The sequence below is a fragment of the Myotis yumanensis genome, unplaced genomic scaffold (genome assembly GCF_028538775.1).
Source record: "Myotis yumanensis isolate MYYU_CA2020_CCGP unplaced genomic scaffold, mMyoYum1.0.hap1 SCAF_16, whole genome shotgun sequence".
NCBI lineage: Eukaryota > Metazoa > Chordata > Mammalia > Chiroptera > Vespertilionidae > Myotis > Myotis yumanensis.
The window spans coordinates 50,677,858-50,692,626 of record NW_027223767.1 but is presented as its reverse complement, the minus strand read 5'-3'; the positions used below and the strand labels follow the sequence as shown (position 1 = coordinate 50,692,626).

The window sequence follows — 14,769 nt, the reverse complement described above, 5'->3', positions numbered from 1 at the left end:
AATCAATGATTCTCTCTCATCATTGATGTTACTATCTCTCTCTCTCTCCCTCTTCCTTCCTCCCTGAAATTAATAAAAATATATTTGAAAAAAGAAAAGATTGCTCTATCCTTTAAAAAAAAAAAAGCTCAGGGCAATCTGTTTTGTTTGTCAGTTATTTTGTGAGCATGGATGTGGCAGCCGGTCATTTAGCCTGAGGGACAAATGTTCATAATTCGGGGAGTCGCCGCAGGCACCTGCTGTCCTCCAAGGGCCGTGCCCGTCCATTCCTGCCGCACAGGCCCGCTCTGTCCTGATCGCTCTGGGTCATACGAACACGCTCTCTTGTGGATTCGCCCTCAAACTCGGTCTCGAGGGAAGACCAGACCCCCACACACAGGGAGGAGAGAGAGGAGGGCCTTCGTGACCTCAGTGCCGCGGACTCGGAAAAGGCCGCTCCACGCGGGACCTCCCGCGTGGTGGGCGCTGTGTCTTCTCGCACCGGAGCGCAGGCAACTCTGGTGCTCGGCAGTGAGACCGATGCACGTGTTGCAGGAATTTCCTAGAAATTTCTCTGAAACGCCCCGAGACCCGGGTACACACTCTCACCCCTGTTTCCTGTGGTTCGCCCGGCTTACGGGAAACTGTACTTACTGGTGCCGCGTTTCACAGAAAAACCTGGGTCACTGGTTGAGCTTTTAAAGAGATAAGGCAGGCGTGGCCTCGACGCTGTGAAACTGTTCTGCCAGCGTCTCTAAAGCAGAGTCCCGGGCCCACTGGCTTGACAGCTGGGCACATGTGAGTGACATCCACAAGTAGCCCCGATTATTACAGAACTTGATCAGACGGAGGCCTCGGCTTCAGAAGGAGCCCCGAGAAGTGCGCTTCGCAGGCCAGGCGCTGTAGTTACAGAACAGAATGCCGTCCCCAGCCACGGTCTCCATTTATTACAACTTCAAACGTTCTCGGCCGGCGCGGCTCAGTGGTTGAGCGTCGACCTAGGAACCAGGAGGTCAGGGTTCGATTCCCGGTCAGGGCACATGCCCGGGTTGCAGGCTCGATCCCCAGTGTGGGGTGTGCAGGAGGCAGCTGATCCATGATTCTCTCTCATTGATGTTTCTTTCTATTTCTCTCTCCCTCTCCCTTCCTCTCTGAAATCAATAAAAATATATATTTAAAAAACCACAACTTTAAACGCTGTAAGCCCCGGAGGTGAATCTCTTCGACTAATCCATCCTGTGCACCATGTCTTTTAAAGGAAGGGGTGGGGGAGCGTGCGGTTAGCCTAGGACCTTACTAGATGCCATGATAAAAGCCAGCACCCGTGGGTGGCATTTACAGTCTGCAGAGCCCTTCACAGCTGACATTGACGCTGCCTCCCAGCCCCCAGGCACCCTGGACCCTGGGGCTCCCCATGGCCCGCGGCTCCCTGCCAGGCTCTGCCCACAGGGGGCGAGAGAGGGCTGCTGGCTGGAGGTGAGGGCCAGCGTCGGGCCTGTAGGATCTGAGAACGAGGGGGCTGGCCGTTTCCCCTGGTCACTCCGGCAGCTCTGTGTCCCCGTTGGGTGTTTTCGTCCTTCGACGCCTGTTTAACCGGCTCCTTCTATGAAATTCTCTCCCTGAAAACCGCTGATGTGGTTTCCGTCTTCCCGATTCATGCAGCCTTTCCTCTCACAAGCGGTGAGGTCGCTGGTACTTGGCCTGTTGGACAGCTGAGGAATGGAGACTTGCTTGCGTGCAGTGATTTAGCCTGAAGTCACCCAGAGCGGAGACCCACACCTCCACCTCGAGCTCCTCTGCTCCTCTGCATTGCGGCTCATCTTAGCGTGGCTCTTGCCGGACTTTTTTTTTTTCCCCCCAGAGAGGAAGGGAGAGGGAGAGAGAGAAACATCAGTGATGAGAGAGAATCATGGATCGGCTGCCTCCTGCACACCCCACACTGGGGATGGAGCCCATGACCCGGAATCGAACCGTGACCTCCTGTTCGTAGGTCAATGCTCAGCCACTGAGCCGGGCAGAACTTATTTTTTCAAATGTCATTGTCTGCTCCCGGAAGGCTGCGAAGGTAGAGAATGCCCGTGGACCGCTCGCTCACCCGGGCCCCTTGCCTGACACGGTCCCGGGTCCGCCCTGAATGCTCGCACCGGTGCGTTCCTGCCGTAAAGCTGCAGCGTTCCTAGGGCTGCACCCCTAGAGGTCCAGGCTCCTCCCAGGGCCCCGCAGTGCCTTCGGTTGTCACGGCTCCTCCAGTCTGTGACCGTTTCCCGGGTTTTTGTGGCTTTTTGTGACCTTGACAGTCTGGGCTGAGCTTGCCGTGAGCTCGTCTGTGGAACTCACCCGCCGTTGGGGTTTCGGGTGTTCCCTCGTGGTCAGAGCGGGTGATGGATTTGGGGGAAGAAACCAGAGGCAAATGACCTCCCTAAGGTACAGCATCGCTCGTGCCGTCTTCCTGGGGATGGCGACGGCGACCTTGAGCACGTGGGCCGGCGGTGTGGTCAGGTTTGCCCCCTGCAGGCCTCTCCTTTTCCGTAATTTATTCGTTAGACTCAGCCAGGCACTGAGTCCTCTTGCTGAACTTGGGCCTCGCGCCTGACTTGCGGGGCTGTGCCTTCTCGGCAGATTATTAACTAGGATCTTTGTAGCGTGGCCGGGCTAAGACCGCAGACCCAGGAGCCGGCCGGCGCGGCTGGGAGGGAGGGCCATTTGGTGCCTCTTGGGGAATCACCACCCGCTGCACCGTCTTTGCTTCGTGCTGTGTTTAGACTTGGTACTTGGCTATTTTGAGTCTCGGAAAGCAGGTGGTTAACGCTCAGACACCCTGTTCCTTCTGGATGAGCTGGGGTCACCTCTGACAAGCCCTGGAAGATGGCCGGAGCTTGGCCAGGGTAGGTCAGTGGGTTGAGCATCATCTCATGCACCAAGGGGTCACCGGTGTGATTCCCGGTCAGGGCACATGCCTTGATTGTGGGCTTGATCCCTAGTAGGGGGTGTGTAGGAGGCAGCCGATCGATGTTGCTTTCTCATCAGTGTTCCTCTCTCCCTCCCTTTCTCTCTTTCCCTCCCCCCCCACTCTCTCTCAAAAAATAAAAATAAAAATCAATAAAAACAAGATGACCTGAAGCCCAGGCTCTTGGTAGTGGGCAGGCGATCAGTAACAGGAGGAAGAGCCGTTCAGAGGCCGCTGCAGGGAACGGGTGGGGGGGGGGGGGCGGGGGGGGGGCTGGAGGACGCGGCTCAGGGATGGAGACTTGCAGGGATGGGCCTAGAGGCGGTGGGCGACAGGCGTGGAGGGGAGCGTGGAGGGGGGTGGAGAGCTCAGGTAGGAGGCAGGGAAGGGACAGGTGGGACACGGGACGAGAGCGCCCCAGTGACATAACAGCCTTGGAGCTGGACGCTGACCAGGACATCCTGTGGGTATTTGTGTTCTGCCCCTGGGATTCACCGTCTAGAATACAATAGCCCTACTATGCTTCTTTGGGGGGAAATGTACACTGACTATTTGTAAATGCATATTTTGACTGATACGGGGCTTGCCTCTCTGGGCATATTCTTTGCACACAGCGTCAGGCGTCTGAAAACCTCTTACAGGCAGATTCCTGTTTGGGAGCTGGGTGATGCGTCTCCTGACCAGATGCAGCCCAGAAGCCGGGCGTCTAGAATGGGGTGCTTGTCTGAAAGGGGTGGCGTCTCTGGCCGTTAGTCATTATTTACCAACTCGCCGGGTGGAAAAGATGGCTGGTCTGCGCGGAGAGCACTGTGTCCCTCTGGGCGCTGCTCGAAATGAGCGGGTGTTGGGCAACATCCTTTGTATCTGAACACAGCGCTCGCCTGGGGAAGGGCCTTTGTTGGGCAAGCGCAGCGGGCGGGGGGGGGGGGGGGGGGTGTTGTTGTCCGGCTGGGAGGGGTCCCCATCTTGGCAAGGGCTTCCTGTCCGTGAGGAAACCGGAAGTCGCGTACGTTTCATTTGTCATCAAAACAGTACCCGGAGTCTAGTGCAGTGGTTCTCCACCTTCTGGCCCTTTAAATACAGTTCCTCATGTTGTGGTGACCCCCAACCATAAAATTATTTTCGTTGCTACTTCATCACTGTCATGTTGCTACTGTTATGAATCGTCATGTAAATATCTGATATGCAGGATGGTCTTAGGCGACCCCTGTGAAAGGGGCGTTCGGCCGCCAAAGGGGCCGCGACCCACAGGTTGAGAACCGCTGGTCTAGTGGGTGCATTTGACGTCAGAGTGGCGCCGCACGGGCTGCCTGCAGGTCACGGTGCCCCCATGGGAGCCAAGACCCGACCCGTAAGAATGGGGCGACCGAGGGTCTTCCACGGCCGTTGCCAGGCATCTGGGCGGTTTTATGACGGCGCTTGACCTCCGATGGGGTGTTCCCCTTTCCCTTGTCCCTCGTTAAGGTGAACAGAGAGAATCGAGCCATTGGGCCTGCTCGGGCTGGGGTTTAAGTATTTTGGAGCCCAGCTCGGTGGTTGAGCATCGACCTAGGAACCAGGAGGTCCCTGTCAGGGCACATGCCTGTTTGCGGGCTCGATCCCTAGTGTGAGGTGTACAGGAGGCAGTCGATTGATGATTCTCTCGCATCATTGATGTTTCTGTCTCTCCCTCTCCATTCCTCTCTGAAATCAATTTTTTTAAAAAAGAAGAAACAGGAAAAAGTCTTTAAATAAATCAATACATACATACATACATAAATACATAGATAAATAAGTGGATGAATGGATGGATGTATGGATAGATAGATGTTTTGGGAAGGTCAGCCTTCGCTGTGAGGTCACAGCCATGACACCGGCCCTGTGTCCTGCCAGGACACCCAGCGGAGGCGTCACGGGCTCTAAAGGGGCCGCCCTCTCGTATCTCTGGGAACCAGACCTGGGCCCAGAGCATCTTCGTGTTGAGGTCACCCTGCGACACCCTCTTGGGGTCCCCTTCCCGCCTCTGGTTGGGGAATGGGGTGTCTTGTCGGCTTTGTGATCACCTTCCTGCTGTGGCGGAGAACTCCCGGGAGGACTGGATGGAAACTTAGCGAAAGGGGGTTTTTCTGCTGTAAATAGAGCCCTTTGACGTGCTGGCCCACCGCAGGCACAACGCCGCCTGCCTCCGGCAGCAGCTGGTTAAACAGGCAAATTTGCATTCCTTTTGCGGCATCCAAGCAGAGACGACACTGCTCTCCCCTGACGCTGATCTAAGAAAACGCTCCAAGGCAGCGCGAGTCTAAAAATACCCACTGCTGAGTCGTGGACACACTACACTTCTGAGAAGAGAGGAAGTAGAGAAAGCGGAGAAAACAGCAAGGCATCAAATAGAAGGAACTGAAATTTAAATATAAAAGCCCTAAGACCTGCCAACGAAAGGGTGTATGTAGGGCTGTAAAGGAGTTATTCACATGACTCCAGATGTTGGTCGCCATAGTAACTATCATTTGATTCTTTGCCACAAATAGTACACGCCTGCTAACCTACCAAATGAGCACTTTTCTGCTTTAATTATAAATTGCCTAAAATCATTTTCTTTTTCTTTGGAATCAGATTTTTGGCATTTGGGGCTTCCTGTTTTCTAAGGAAAGACTGTATTTGTGCAGCCCTGGCTGGTGTGGCTCAGTGGTTGGAGCATCGGCCTGCACACCGGAGGGTCTAGGGCAGTGGTTCTCAACCTTCCTAATGCCGAGACCCTTTAATACAGCTCCTCATGTTGTGGTGACCCCCAACCATAAAATTATTTTCGTTGCTACTTCATTTCTGTAATTTTGATACTGTTAGATATTTACATGACGATTCATAATATGCAGGATGTATTTTCATCGTTACAAATTGAACATAATTGAAGTATAGTGATTAATCACAAAAACAATATGTAATTATAGATGTGTTTTCCGATGGTCTTAGGCGACCCCTGTGAAAGGGTCGTTCGACCCCCAAACGGGTCGCGACCCACAGGTTGAGAACCGCTGGTCTAGGGTTTGCTCCCCCGTCAAGGGCAGACACCTGGGTTGCAGGCTCGATCCCTGGCTCCGGCCAGGACACATGCAGGAAGCAGCCAGTACTTGTGTCTCTGTCTCTCCCTCTCCCTCCCTCCCTTCCGCCTTCTCTAAAATCAGTGGGAAAATATCCTCAATGAGGATTAACCAAAAAAAAGAAAAATAAGAAGACGGGGGAGGCCACAGGATGGGCACCGGCTCGAAGGTGCTCCCAGAGCCACAGCGGGCGTGCGCTGCACGCGATCGGGCCTGAGACGAAGAGCAATGTTAGCAAATCATGTCCTTTTTAAAAGGCTTTTTACCGAAGTTATTTATTTTTATGAATGGGCTATGTCCTTTTTAGAGGCTCCTGGGAATCGCCCAGTAATTTACCACTGAAACAAGGTATCCTTCCATTTCATATGCATTGTGACCACATTTTCTACAGCAAAAATGTGAATGCATTTGTAGGTAGGGGTAGTTGAAATTAGAATGGCTTAAAAAATATCTAGGATAGCCGAAACCGGTTTGGCTCAGTGGATAGAGCGTCGGCCTGCAGACTGAAAGGTCCCAGGTTCGATTCCGGTCCAGGGCATGTACTTAGGTTGCGGGCACATCCCCAGTAGGAGATGTGCAGGAGGCAGCTGATCGATGTTTCTCTCTCATCAGTGTTTCTAACTCTCTCTCTCTCTCCCTTCCTCTCTGTAAAAAAATCAATAAAATATATTTTAAAAAAATATCTAGGATATATGGTTGATATGCTAGTGTACACATACATATTGTACGTACACACACACACACACACACACACACACACAGTAGCAGTTCCACATCTGGTCACCAGGGGGCACTTTGCCGACGTGAAAGAAGAAACTGATGAACACCAGGGTTAGAGGTCAAAGGGAAGCCCGGTCAGAATTACTCAGAGTCTTGATTGGCAACCCCCCGGGGGGCGGGGGGAGGGCCCTTTGAATGAGCTCATCTGGCTGAACCCACGCTGTATATGCTCCCGTCCTGGGCCTGAGGCCTGTGGGATTCAAATTACTCTGAGATTTGGGCTCATTTCAGCACAGACACTGCAGGCCCGTCGGGAGGTGCTGTACCCCCATGCAGGGCAGCAGGTGTAAGCCCTACGGACGGAACTCAGAGGCGTGTCTGGCCCATCCCTGAGCCCCAGGCTCAGCAGGCAGAGGAGAGTGTGGAGTGAATGGGCAGATGTCTTGATCCTTGGAAATTAATTCAGAGGAGCAGCCGCCGCGCCTGTCAGTAACGCGCGTTCCAGCCTCCTGGGCGCAAGGTGAGCAGCGGCCGCGGCTGCGCAGAGCTCCCTGCCATCGGCGCCCCCATGTGTGTCCTCTGCAGGTGCCGTGAGAGTCACCAACAAGGACTCTGTCACGCTGTGCTCCGAGAAAGCTGGGCTCTGAGAAGACCTTAGACCAGTGGTCCCCCCCTTTCTTGGCCACGCCCAGCTGAGCATCTCTAACATCCTGATGCCCCCCCCCATAGAATTCTAATTATTCAAACAGTGAACTCCTAGTCACGGGGAGGAAGCCTGAAAGGCCATTAGCTTGGTCTAAACAAGCTTCCAAAGAGCATGGCATCCATGAAAGAGAAAAATAAAAGAACGGAAGGACAGTTGAAGTCCTGGGGAGGAAGTCACTGAGAAATTGTTAAAAGAATAATAATATGAAGTGATAGGAAAAAATAGCAAATAAAGTTTCAAAACATATAATAGAGACCTGAAATGCATAAATACGTCACAATATGTATTTATATACAGTATATGAGGCCCCTAGAACCATAATAAATGCAAAAAATTCACTGTTTATAACTCATTCTCAAATTGCCCCCCTTAAACATCAAATTGCCCTCCTGTGGGGTGTGTGCCCCACATTGGGAACCACGGCCTTAGACACTCCTGTGAAAATGTAGGAGGAGCCTTGGCCGGTTTGGCTCAGTGGATAGGGTATTGGCCTGCAGACGGAAGGGTCCCAGGTGGGATTCCGGACCAGGTTGCAGGCTCGATCCCCAGTGGGGGGCGTGCAGGAGGCAGCCTATCAATGATTCTCTCTCATCATTGATGTTTCTATCTCTCCCTCTCCCTTCTGCTCTGAAATCAATAAAAAAATATATATTTTTAAATGTAGAAGGAGGGTGGCATTAGGTGCCTTTTTTATGCGCTGCTGCTGATGCATAGGGTGTCCTCCGGGGGGTTCGGACTCGCTCCCAGAACCTGAGCAGGTGACCGTTGAACTGTCAGACTCTCCACACTCTGCTCAGGTTCCTTGAACATCCCGGCATCAGAACCACCTGTAGGCGGCCCCGTGGCAGCCGAGGCAGCTGCAGTAGAAAGAGTGCGGCTTCCGGGCCTAAATCCTGGTTCTGCTGCTCATTAGCGCTGGGGCCTTCCATAACTACACCAATCTTTTGAGTCTCGTTCCTTCTTTTTTAAAAACAATTTTTTTATTGATTACAGAGAGAGGAAGGGAGAGGAGGAGAGAAACATCAAAATGAAAGAGAGTCATCAATCGACTGCCTCCTGCACGCCCCCTACTGGGGACCGAGACCGCAACCCGGGCGTGTGCCCTGACGGGGAATCTAACCATGACCTCCTGGTTCGTAGGTCAGTGCTCAGCCCCTGAGCCATGCCGGCCAGGGCATCTCACTTTTCATAACGAAGGCAGGCTCCAGGTAAAGCCTGGCGGACACAGAATGACATGGACCTGCACCTTGTGACAGAGAATTGAGGCTCAGGTAACATTCTAAATGGAAGACAAAGATCACGAGGCCTTTGTTGGATTTTCCCCCTTTTCTATTGTTTTTATTTTTTTGGAGGGTGGGGAGGAAAAAAGGGCAAAGAAGGAAGGAAGGACTGGTCTTTTATTTATTTTTTTAGACTCGGGAGGAGTTATGGCTCGCTCCCCGTGCCTGTGCAAATGTATATGATTAACGTGCTGCTCCAGAAAACTATTTTAATCCCAAAGTCATTTATTTTGGCTTTACTATAGACTAGCATTTGTGTGGGATTTTGCTGCCCTAATTCCTTTTTGCTTAAGCGTATTTGAAAATCGTTTTAAATGCCTTTGGTGGAAGGGGGGGGTCGGCGGGGAGAGAAATGGGCCACAGACGGGGCCGGCGGGGTTTCCAGCTTCCCCGAATAAAAGCCTCTGACACGCGGCCGGTGGAGAGAAAACCAGAACCAGCTTTCTGGAGAACAGTTTGGCAAAAATATTCTTAAAACTCTTAAAAAATATGCTTACTCTTTGATCCAGAAATTCCACGCCTAGGAATTTGTCCTAAGGAAGGAATCAAACGAGCATGCAGAAATGCAGGACCCAGGCACTCACCACATTTATATCAGAAAAATAAAACAAACACACACGAGGGGAAACCAGCGGAAACCAGGGAGGAAAATGGGGTTGATTCCAGCAAGCGTGCCTCTATCGCTGCCGTGCGAGGGCACGTCCGACCACGGCTTTAACAGTGTCCACCACGTTGTTCTACGTGGAAAGGAGGCTATAAAGCTGTGTGTGCAGCTTGAAACGGCGCCGAGAAACGGAGGCAGGTAGGCGGGCCGGGCGTGGATGGACGCCTCACGGGGAAGACCCCACCGTGTTAGCTTCCGTCTAAATCGCTGAGTGGTGAAATGATGGCTGATTTTGTGCTTTTTTGTATGTTTTTCAACTTTTCTGCTTGAATACGGGGTGACCCCCCCCCAAAAATGTAGACACCCTTTTTTCTGATAGCTCAATTGATGTTTCTTTCTTTTCAGATTTAGCCCATTGGGATGAATAATTATTCAAAGTGCGTATACGTTTTGGGGGGGCACCCTACATGTGTTGCTTTGTAGGTAGGAAACCCCACTATCATGTATTTTAAAAGGATGCGTTAATGTATCAACGGAGAAAGTAAAATGTTGCTGCTCGGTACCCACAGAGGGTCGTTGGATACACATGTGACAGCTTAGATGGAATGTGTTTTCTCAAGGGCCACGTGCACGCATGTGAATTATCAGCAATCATATCGAATCCATAAAATTAGGTGCTGTCGGCTGTGTTTTCTGAGTGAAACAACCTCGTCAGCAGAACCCCGTGGAGGCCCCGGCAGAGTGGACCGTGGGCCCCGCTCCCCGAAGCCGCTCCAGGAGGGAGCGAGGCTGTCTCGGGAGCGCCACGCTGGGGCAGAGCTACACCGCCTAGTACAGTGGTTCTCAACCTCCTGGCCCTTTAAATACAGTTCCTCATGTTGTGGTGACCCCCAACCATAAAATTATTTTCGTTGCTACTTCATAACTGTCATGTTGCTACTGTTACGAATCGTCATGTAAATATCTGATATGCAGGATGGTCTTAGGCGACCCCTGTGAAAGGGTCGTTTGACCGCCAAAGGGGTCGCGACCCACAGGTTGAGAACCACTGGTCTAGTAGGTTTTCTGTGAATTAGATGCAAAAATCGTTCATTGTCCACAAAGCATCGGCACCGTGCCGGGCACATTGGAGAATCCATCTTCTGAAGGCAGTTCCCCAGTTCAGTGTGTTACTGTGTCTCCTCTCGTCTCCTCCTTGAGGGAGAGTGTAAGGTCAATGCCGGGCAGCCAGGGACCGGGATGGCCCCGGGAGAGCTCCTGGCGCTGGTTCCAGAGGCCTGTGCTGCCTCTGAGGGGCCGGGAACGGAGGACCGTGCCCTGCGCGGGCGGCCAGCTTCTCCCTGCTCGCAGTTCCATGTTCCCCAGGTGCGTGTGGCCTCTCTGAGGGGAACACCTGTGGGTCTGGCGCCCGTCGTCCAAGGTCAGAGGGAAAAGCCTTCGTGATGAATGCGGCCACCGCGTGTGTGTCCGTTTGGTACTTGTAGGCGTTCTTGTTAGCGATCCACGTTGTGAACGCTGACTCAGGTGAGCTTCATGGAATGGGAAAAGCAGGTAAATCTCTCTTTTTTAAAAAATATTGTTTTATGCCCTGACCGGTTTGGCTCAGTGGATAGAGCGTCGACCTGCGGACTCAAGGGTACGGGGTTCGGTTCCGGTCAAGGGCATGTATCTTGGTTGTGGACAAGTCCCCAGTGGGGGGTGTGCAGGAGGCAGCTGATTGATGTTTCTCTCTCATCGATGTTTCTGACTCTCTCTCCCTCTCCCTTCCTCTCTGTAAAAAATCAATAAAGTATATTTAAAAAAATATATTGTTTTATTATTGATTTCAGAGAGGAAGGGAGAGGGGGAGAGAGAATCATCAATACTGAGAGAGAATCATGGATCCACTGCCTCCTGCACACCCTCTACTGGGGATCGATCCCGCAACCCGGGCATGTGCCCTCACCGGGAATCGAACCTCAACCTCCTGGTTCGTAGGTCAATACTCAACCACTGAGCCACCCCAGCTGGGCGAATCTCACTCTTTTGACGCCAAATCGAATCCCAGTTCTACCGGCTGTGACCTGGAGCAAGTCCACGCACTGTGGCGGCTCTCCGTGTCCTCCGGCGTTCGGGCCTGGCACCTGCCCCCCTCACCTGGCCAGGCTGCGAGGCCCCGTGCCAGGGAGGGGCGGTCACGGGTCTTCACTCACCGCTGTCCTCTCCCGCTTTGCCCGGCAGTTTCCTTACGCAGCCCCGCCGCCCCAGGAGCCAGTGAAGACGCTGAGAAGCCTGGTCAACATCCGCAAGGACACACTGCGGCTGGTCAAGTAAGTCCGCCGGTCCCAGCGCTCCACGGGGCCAGGCCAGGGCCCTCCTGGGGCAGCCCGCCCCGCAGAGCCGCCCAGAGCAGGGGTGCCGGCCCCAGAGCCTGACCCGCGCCTGCTCAGGTCGGGCTCTGCATCGAGACTGTTCGGCTTCACCTCGTCGTCCGTGAGGGCGAGCCCTGCCCCTTCCCTGGCAGCCGCCGTGCGGCTGAATTTCTTTTAAAAGAAGAATGATTGGGAGAGAGAGTGAATCTTGCAGAGACCTCCACAAGCCTGTGTAAAGAGGAGCTCTTTGAACTTGGAATAGGAAGTCCGTATTCATTGATTATATTTACTTTTAAATTTATTCTTAACCTCATACGCCCAGACACTCAGAGTGCCCGGGGTCGGCTGCTTCCGGCCCATCATCATTATTAATTGTCCCTGATCTGCCTTCTCTGTGCTGTCCCTGAGGCAGTGTCAGTCGTTTTGTGTGTTTTTTTAAATATATTTTTATTGATTTCAGAGCAGAAGGGAGAGGGAGAGAGAGATAGAAACATCAGTGATGAGAGAGAATCATGGATCGGCTGCCTTCTGCACGCCCCCCACTGGGGATCGAGCCCACAACCTGGGCATGTGCCCTTGACCGGAATCTGACCCTTCAGTCCGCAGGCTGACGCTCTATCCACTGAGCCACACCGGCGAGGGCTTCAGCGTCGGTTTTAAGCAGATGCTGCCTCTGCTAAGGCTCGGGCTCCCCGAGGGAAAGATAGGTTTGAAGAGGCAGAACGGGGAGTGGAAATTATGTCAACTATGTGACTAGAACCTTGGATTCCGATGAAAAGTAAACATAAATGAAGTCGGGCAAAGGCGCAAGGACGCTGGCTGTTGAGTCGTGAAGTATCAGTGACACCGCCCGCCCGGCGGCAGTGACGTCCTCTGCCATCATCCCCGAGGAGGGCGGAGGGCGGAGGGCGGAGGGCGGGGCTGAGGACCGCAGAGCAGCCCACTATATGTTAAGTTTTTGAAAAAGGGATACAGTTTAAAGGTTCTCAATGTGTGGGTCGCGAACAATGAAAATACATCCTGCATATCAGATATTTACATGACGATTCATAACAGTAGCACCATTACAGTGATGAAGTAGCAACAAAAATAATTTTATGGCTGGGGGTCACCACAACATGAGGAGCTGTATTAAAGGGTCGCGGCATTGGGAAGGTTGAGAACCGCTGGTTTAAATGCTGGTTTGTTGCCTGCCAAACGCTGAGGCCTGGTGCTTGCAGGTGCGCCGAGGAGGTGAAGACCCCTGGGGCCGAGGCCGGCAGAGCCAAAGTCCACTACAATGTGGAGTTCACCTTCGACACCGACGCCCGCGTGGCCATCACCATCTACTACCAGGCCACCGAGGAGTTCCAGAACGGCATCGCCAGGTACGGACGGGACCGGGGAGCCGCCTCCTCCCCGGCCAGCTCAGGGCCCGTGCCTCATGCCCTCACCAGGCAAGATCTGGCTCTAGAACGTGGACTTTCTTCTGCAGACCCTACTTCTTCTTTAAAAAAAAAAAAATATTTTTATTGATTTTTAGAGAGGAAGGGAGAGGGATAGAGAGATAGAAACATCCATGATGAGAGAGAATCATCGATCAGCTGCCTCCTGCACACCCCCTACTGGGGATGGAGCCCGCAACCGAGGCATGTGCCCTTGGTCGGAATCGAACCTGGGACCTTCAGTCTGTAGGCCGACGCTCTTATCCACTGAGCCAAACCGGCTGGGCTCTACTTTTTTTAAAAAAAATATTTTTGTTGATTTCAGAGAGGAAGGAAAGGGAGAGCGAGATAGAAACATCACTGATGAGAGAGAATCATTGATCGGCTGCCTCCTGCTCGCCCACTATTGGGGATCGAGGTGCAACCCAGACGTGTGCCCTCCCTGACTGGGAATCGGACCGTGACCTCCTGGTCCATAGACTGATGCTCACCCACTGGGCCTCACTGGCCGGGCACAGAGACCCCACTTCTGCCCGTTCCCCTTTAAGTTGTGCCATGTGGCTGCCGTGGCAGGTGGCAGCAGGGCCTTCAGGTCGTTCCGATGCTGTTGGAACCCTGTGAAGCGACCCTGGTGGCCGGTGGCTGCATAGACGAGTTTAATCGCATTCCCCAGCCGAGCCGAGGACGTAGGTGATAGGTCTGGTCCGTCGGTGTCATTCCCGGCGCCTGTGGGTGACAGAGCAGACATGAGGCAGGAAATGGCAGCGCCGCCCGGGCCACACACTGACTCTTGCTTTGCTCCCGACTTTGACCGATAGCTACATCCCCAAAGACAACAGCCTGCAGTCGGAGACGGTGCACTACAAGCGCGGGGTGTGCCAGCAGTTCTGCCTGCCCTCCCACACCGTGGACCCCTCCGAGTGGGCCGAGGAGGAGGTGAGCGCCCCTGGCGGGAGAGGACGCGGGGCAGTTCCCCACGGGGGCCTGGATGGGCTGGGAGCTCGTTAGGACCACGGCCAGCAGCAAAGGACTGACTGCCCAGGCGCTCAGAGGCCATGCTCACCTTCAGCCTGTAACGCCTTCACACCCTAAGGATACGCCCTCTTCCAAACCAGCCCGTTAGCCCGGGGCGTTTCAAGAAAACCACGCTCAGAGAAAAGAGCCTGGAGGCTACAAGGCTGTGTCTCTAGGAGATTTTAAAGAGAAACTGGTGGCCGTCCGTCAAAGGGACATGGGTAGTGACGAGGTTGTGGAGGAGCAGAGATGAGATTCGTTTAAAAAAATATATCTATATATATCTATATCTATATACCTATCTATATATATCTATATCTATATATCTATCTATATCTATATCTATATCTATATCTATATATCTACATCTATATCTATATGTTTACTTTTCAGAGAGGAAGGGAGAGGGAGAGAGAGAGAAACATGAATGATGAAAAACAAGAACATTGATTGGCTGCCTCCTGTACGCCCCCTACTGGGGATCCAGCCCAAAACCTGGGCGTGTGCCCTGGCCTGGAATCGAGCCGTGACCTGCTGGTTCCTAGGTCCGTGCTCGCCCCCGAGCCCCCCCCCCCCCCCCCCGGCCGGCAGAGATGAGGGCCGTGGCCACGCCCACCTTTCCGATGGGCCTTTCCGACGGGCCCTGCGCTATGGCAACATGAGCTTT

General features: G+C 53.2%; 1 protein-coding gene across 2 annotated transcripts in view; it reads left to right on the top strand.

The window, feature by feature from the left end:
* The window catches only part of RNF157 (ring finger protein 157), a 61,619-nt gene that overhangs the window by 25,726 nt on the left and 21,124 nt on the right, over nt 1–14,769 (top strand). For both annotated transcript variants that reach the window (XM_070395576.1, XM_070395577.1), the window contains exons 3-5: nt 11,534–11,622; nt 12,885–13,031; nt 13,907–14,024. In XM_070395576.1, coding sequence (XP_070251677.1) covers nt 11,534–11,622; nt 12,885–13,031; nt 13,907–14,024 — 354 coding nt within the window. The remainder of the gene's footprint in view (nt 1–11,533; nt 11,623–12,884; nt 13,032–13,906; nt 14,025–14,769) is intronic.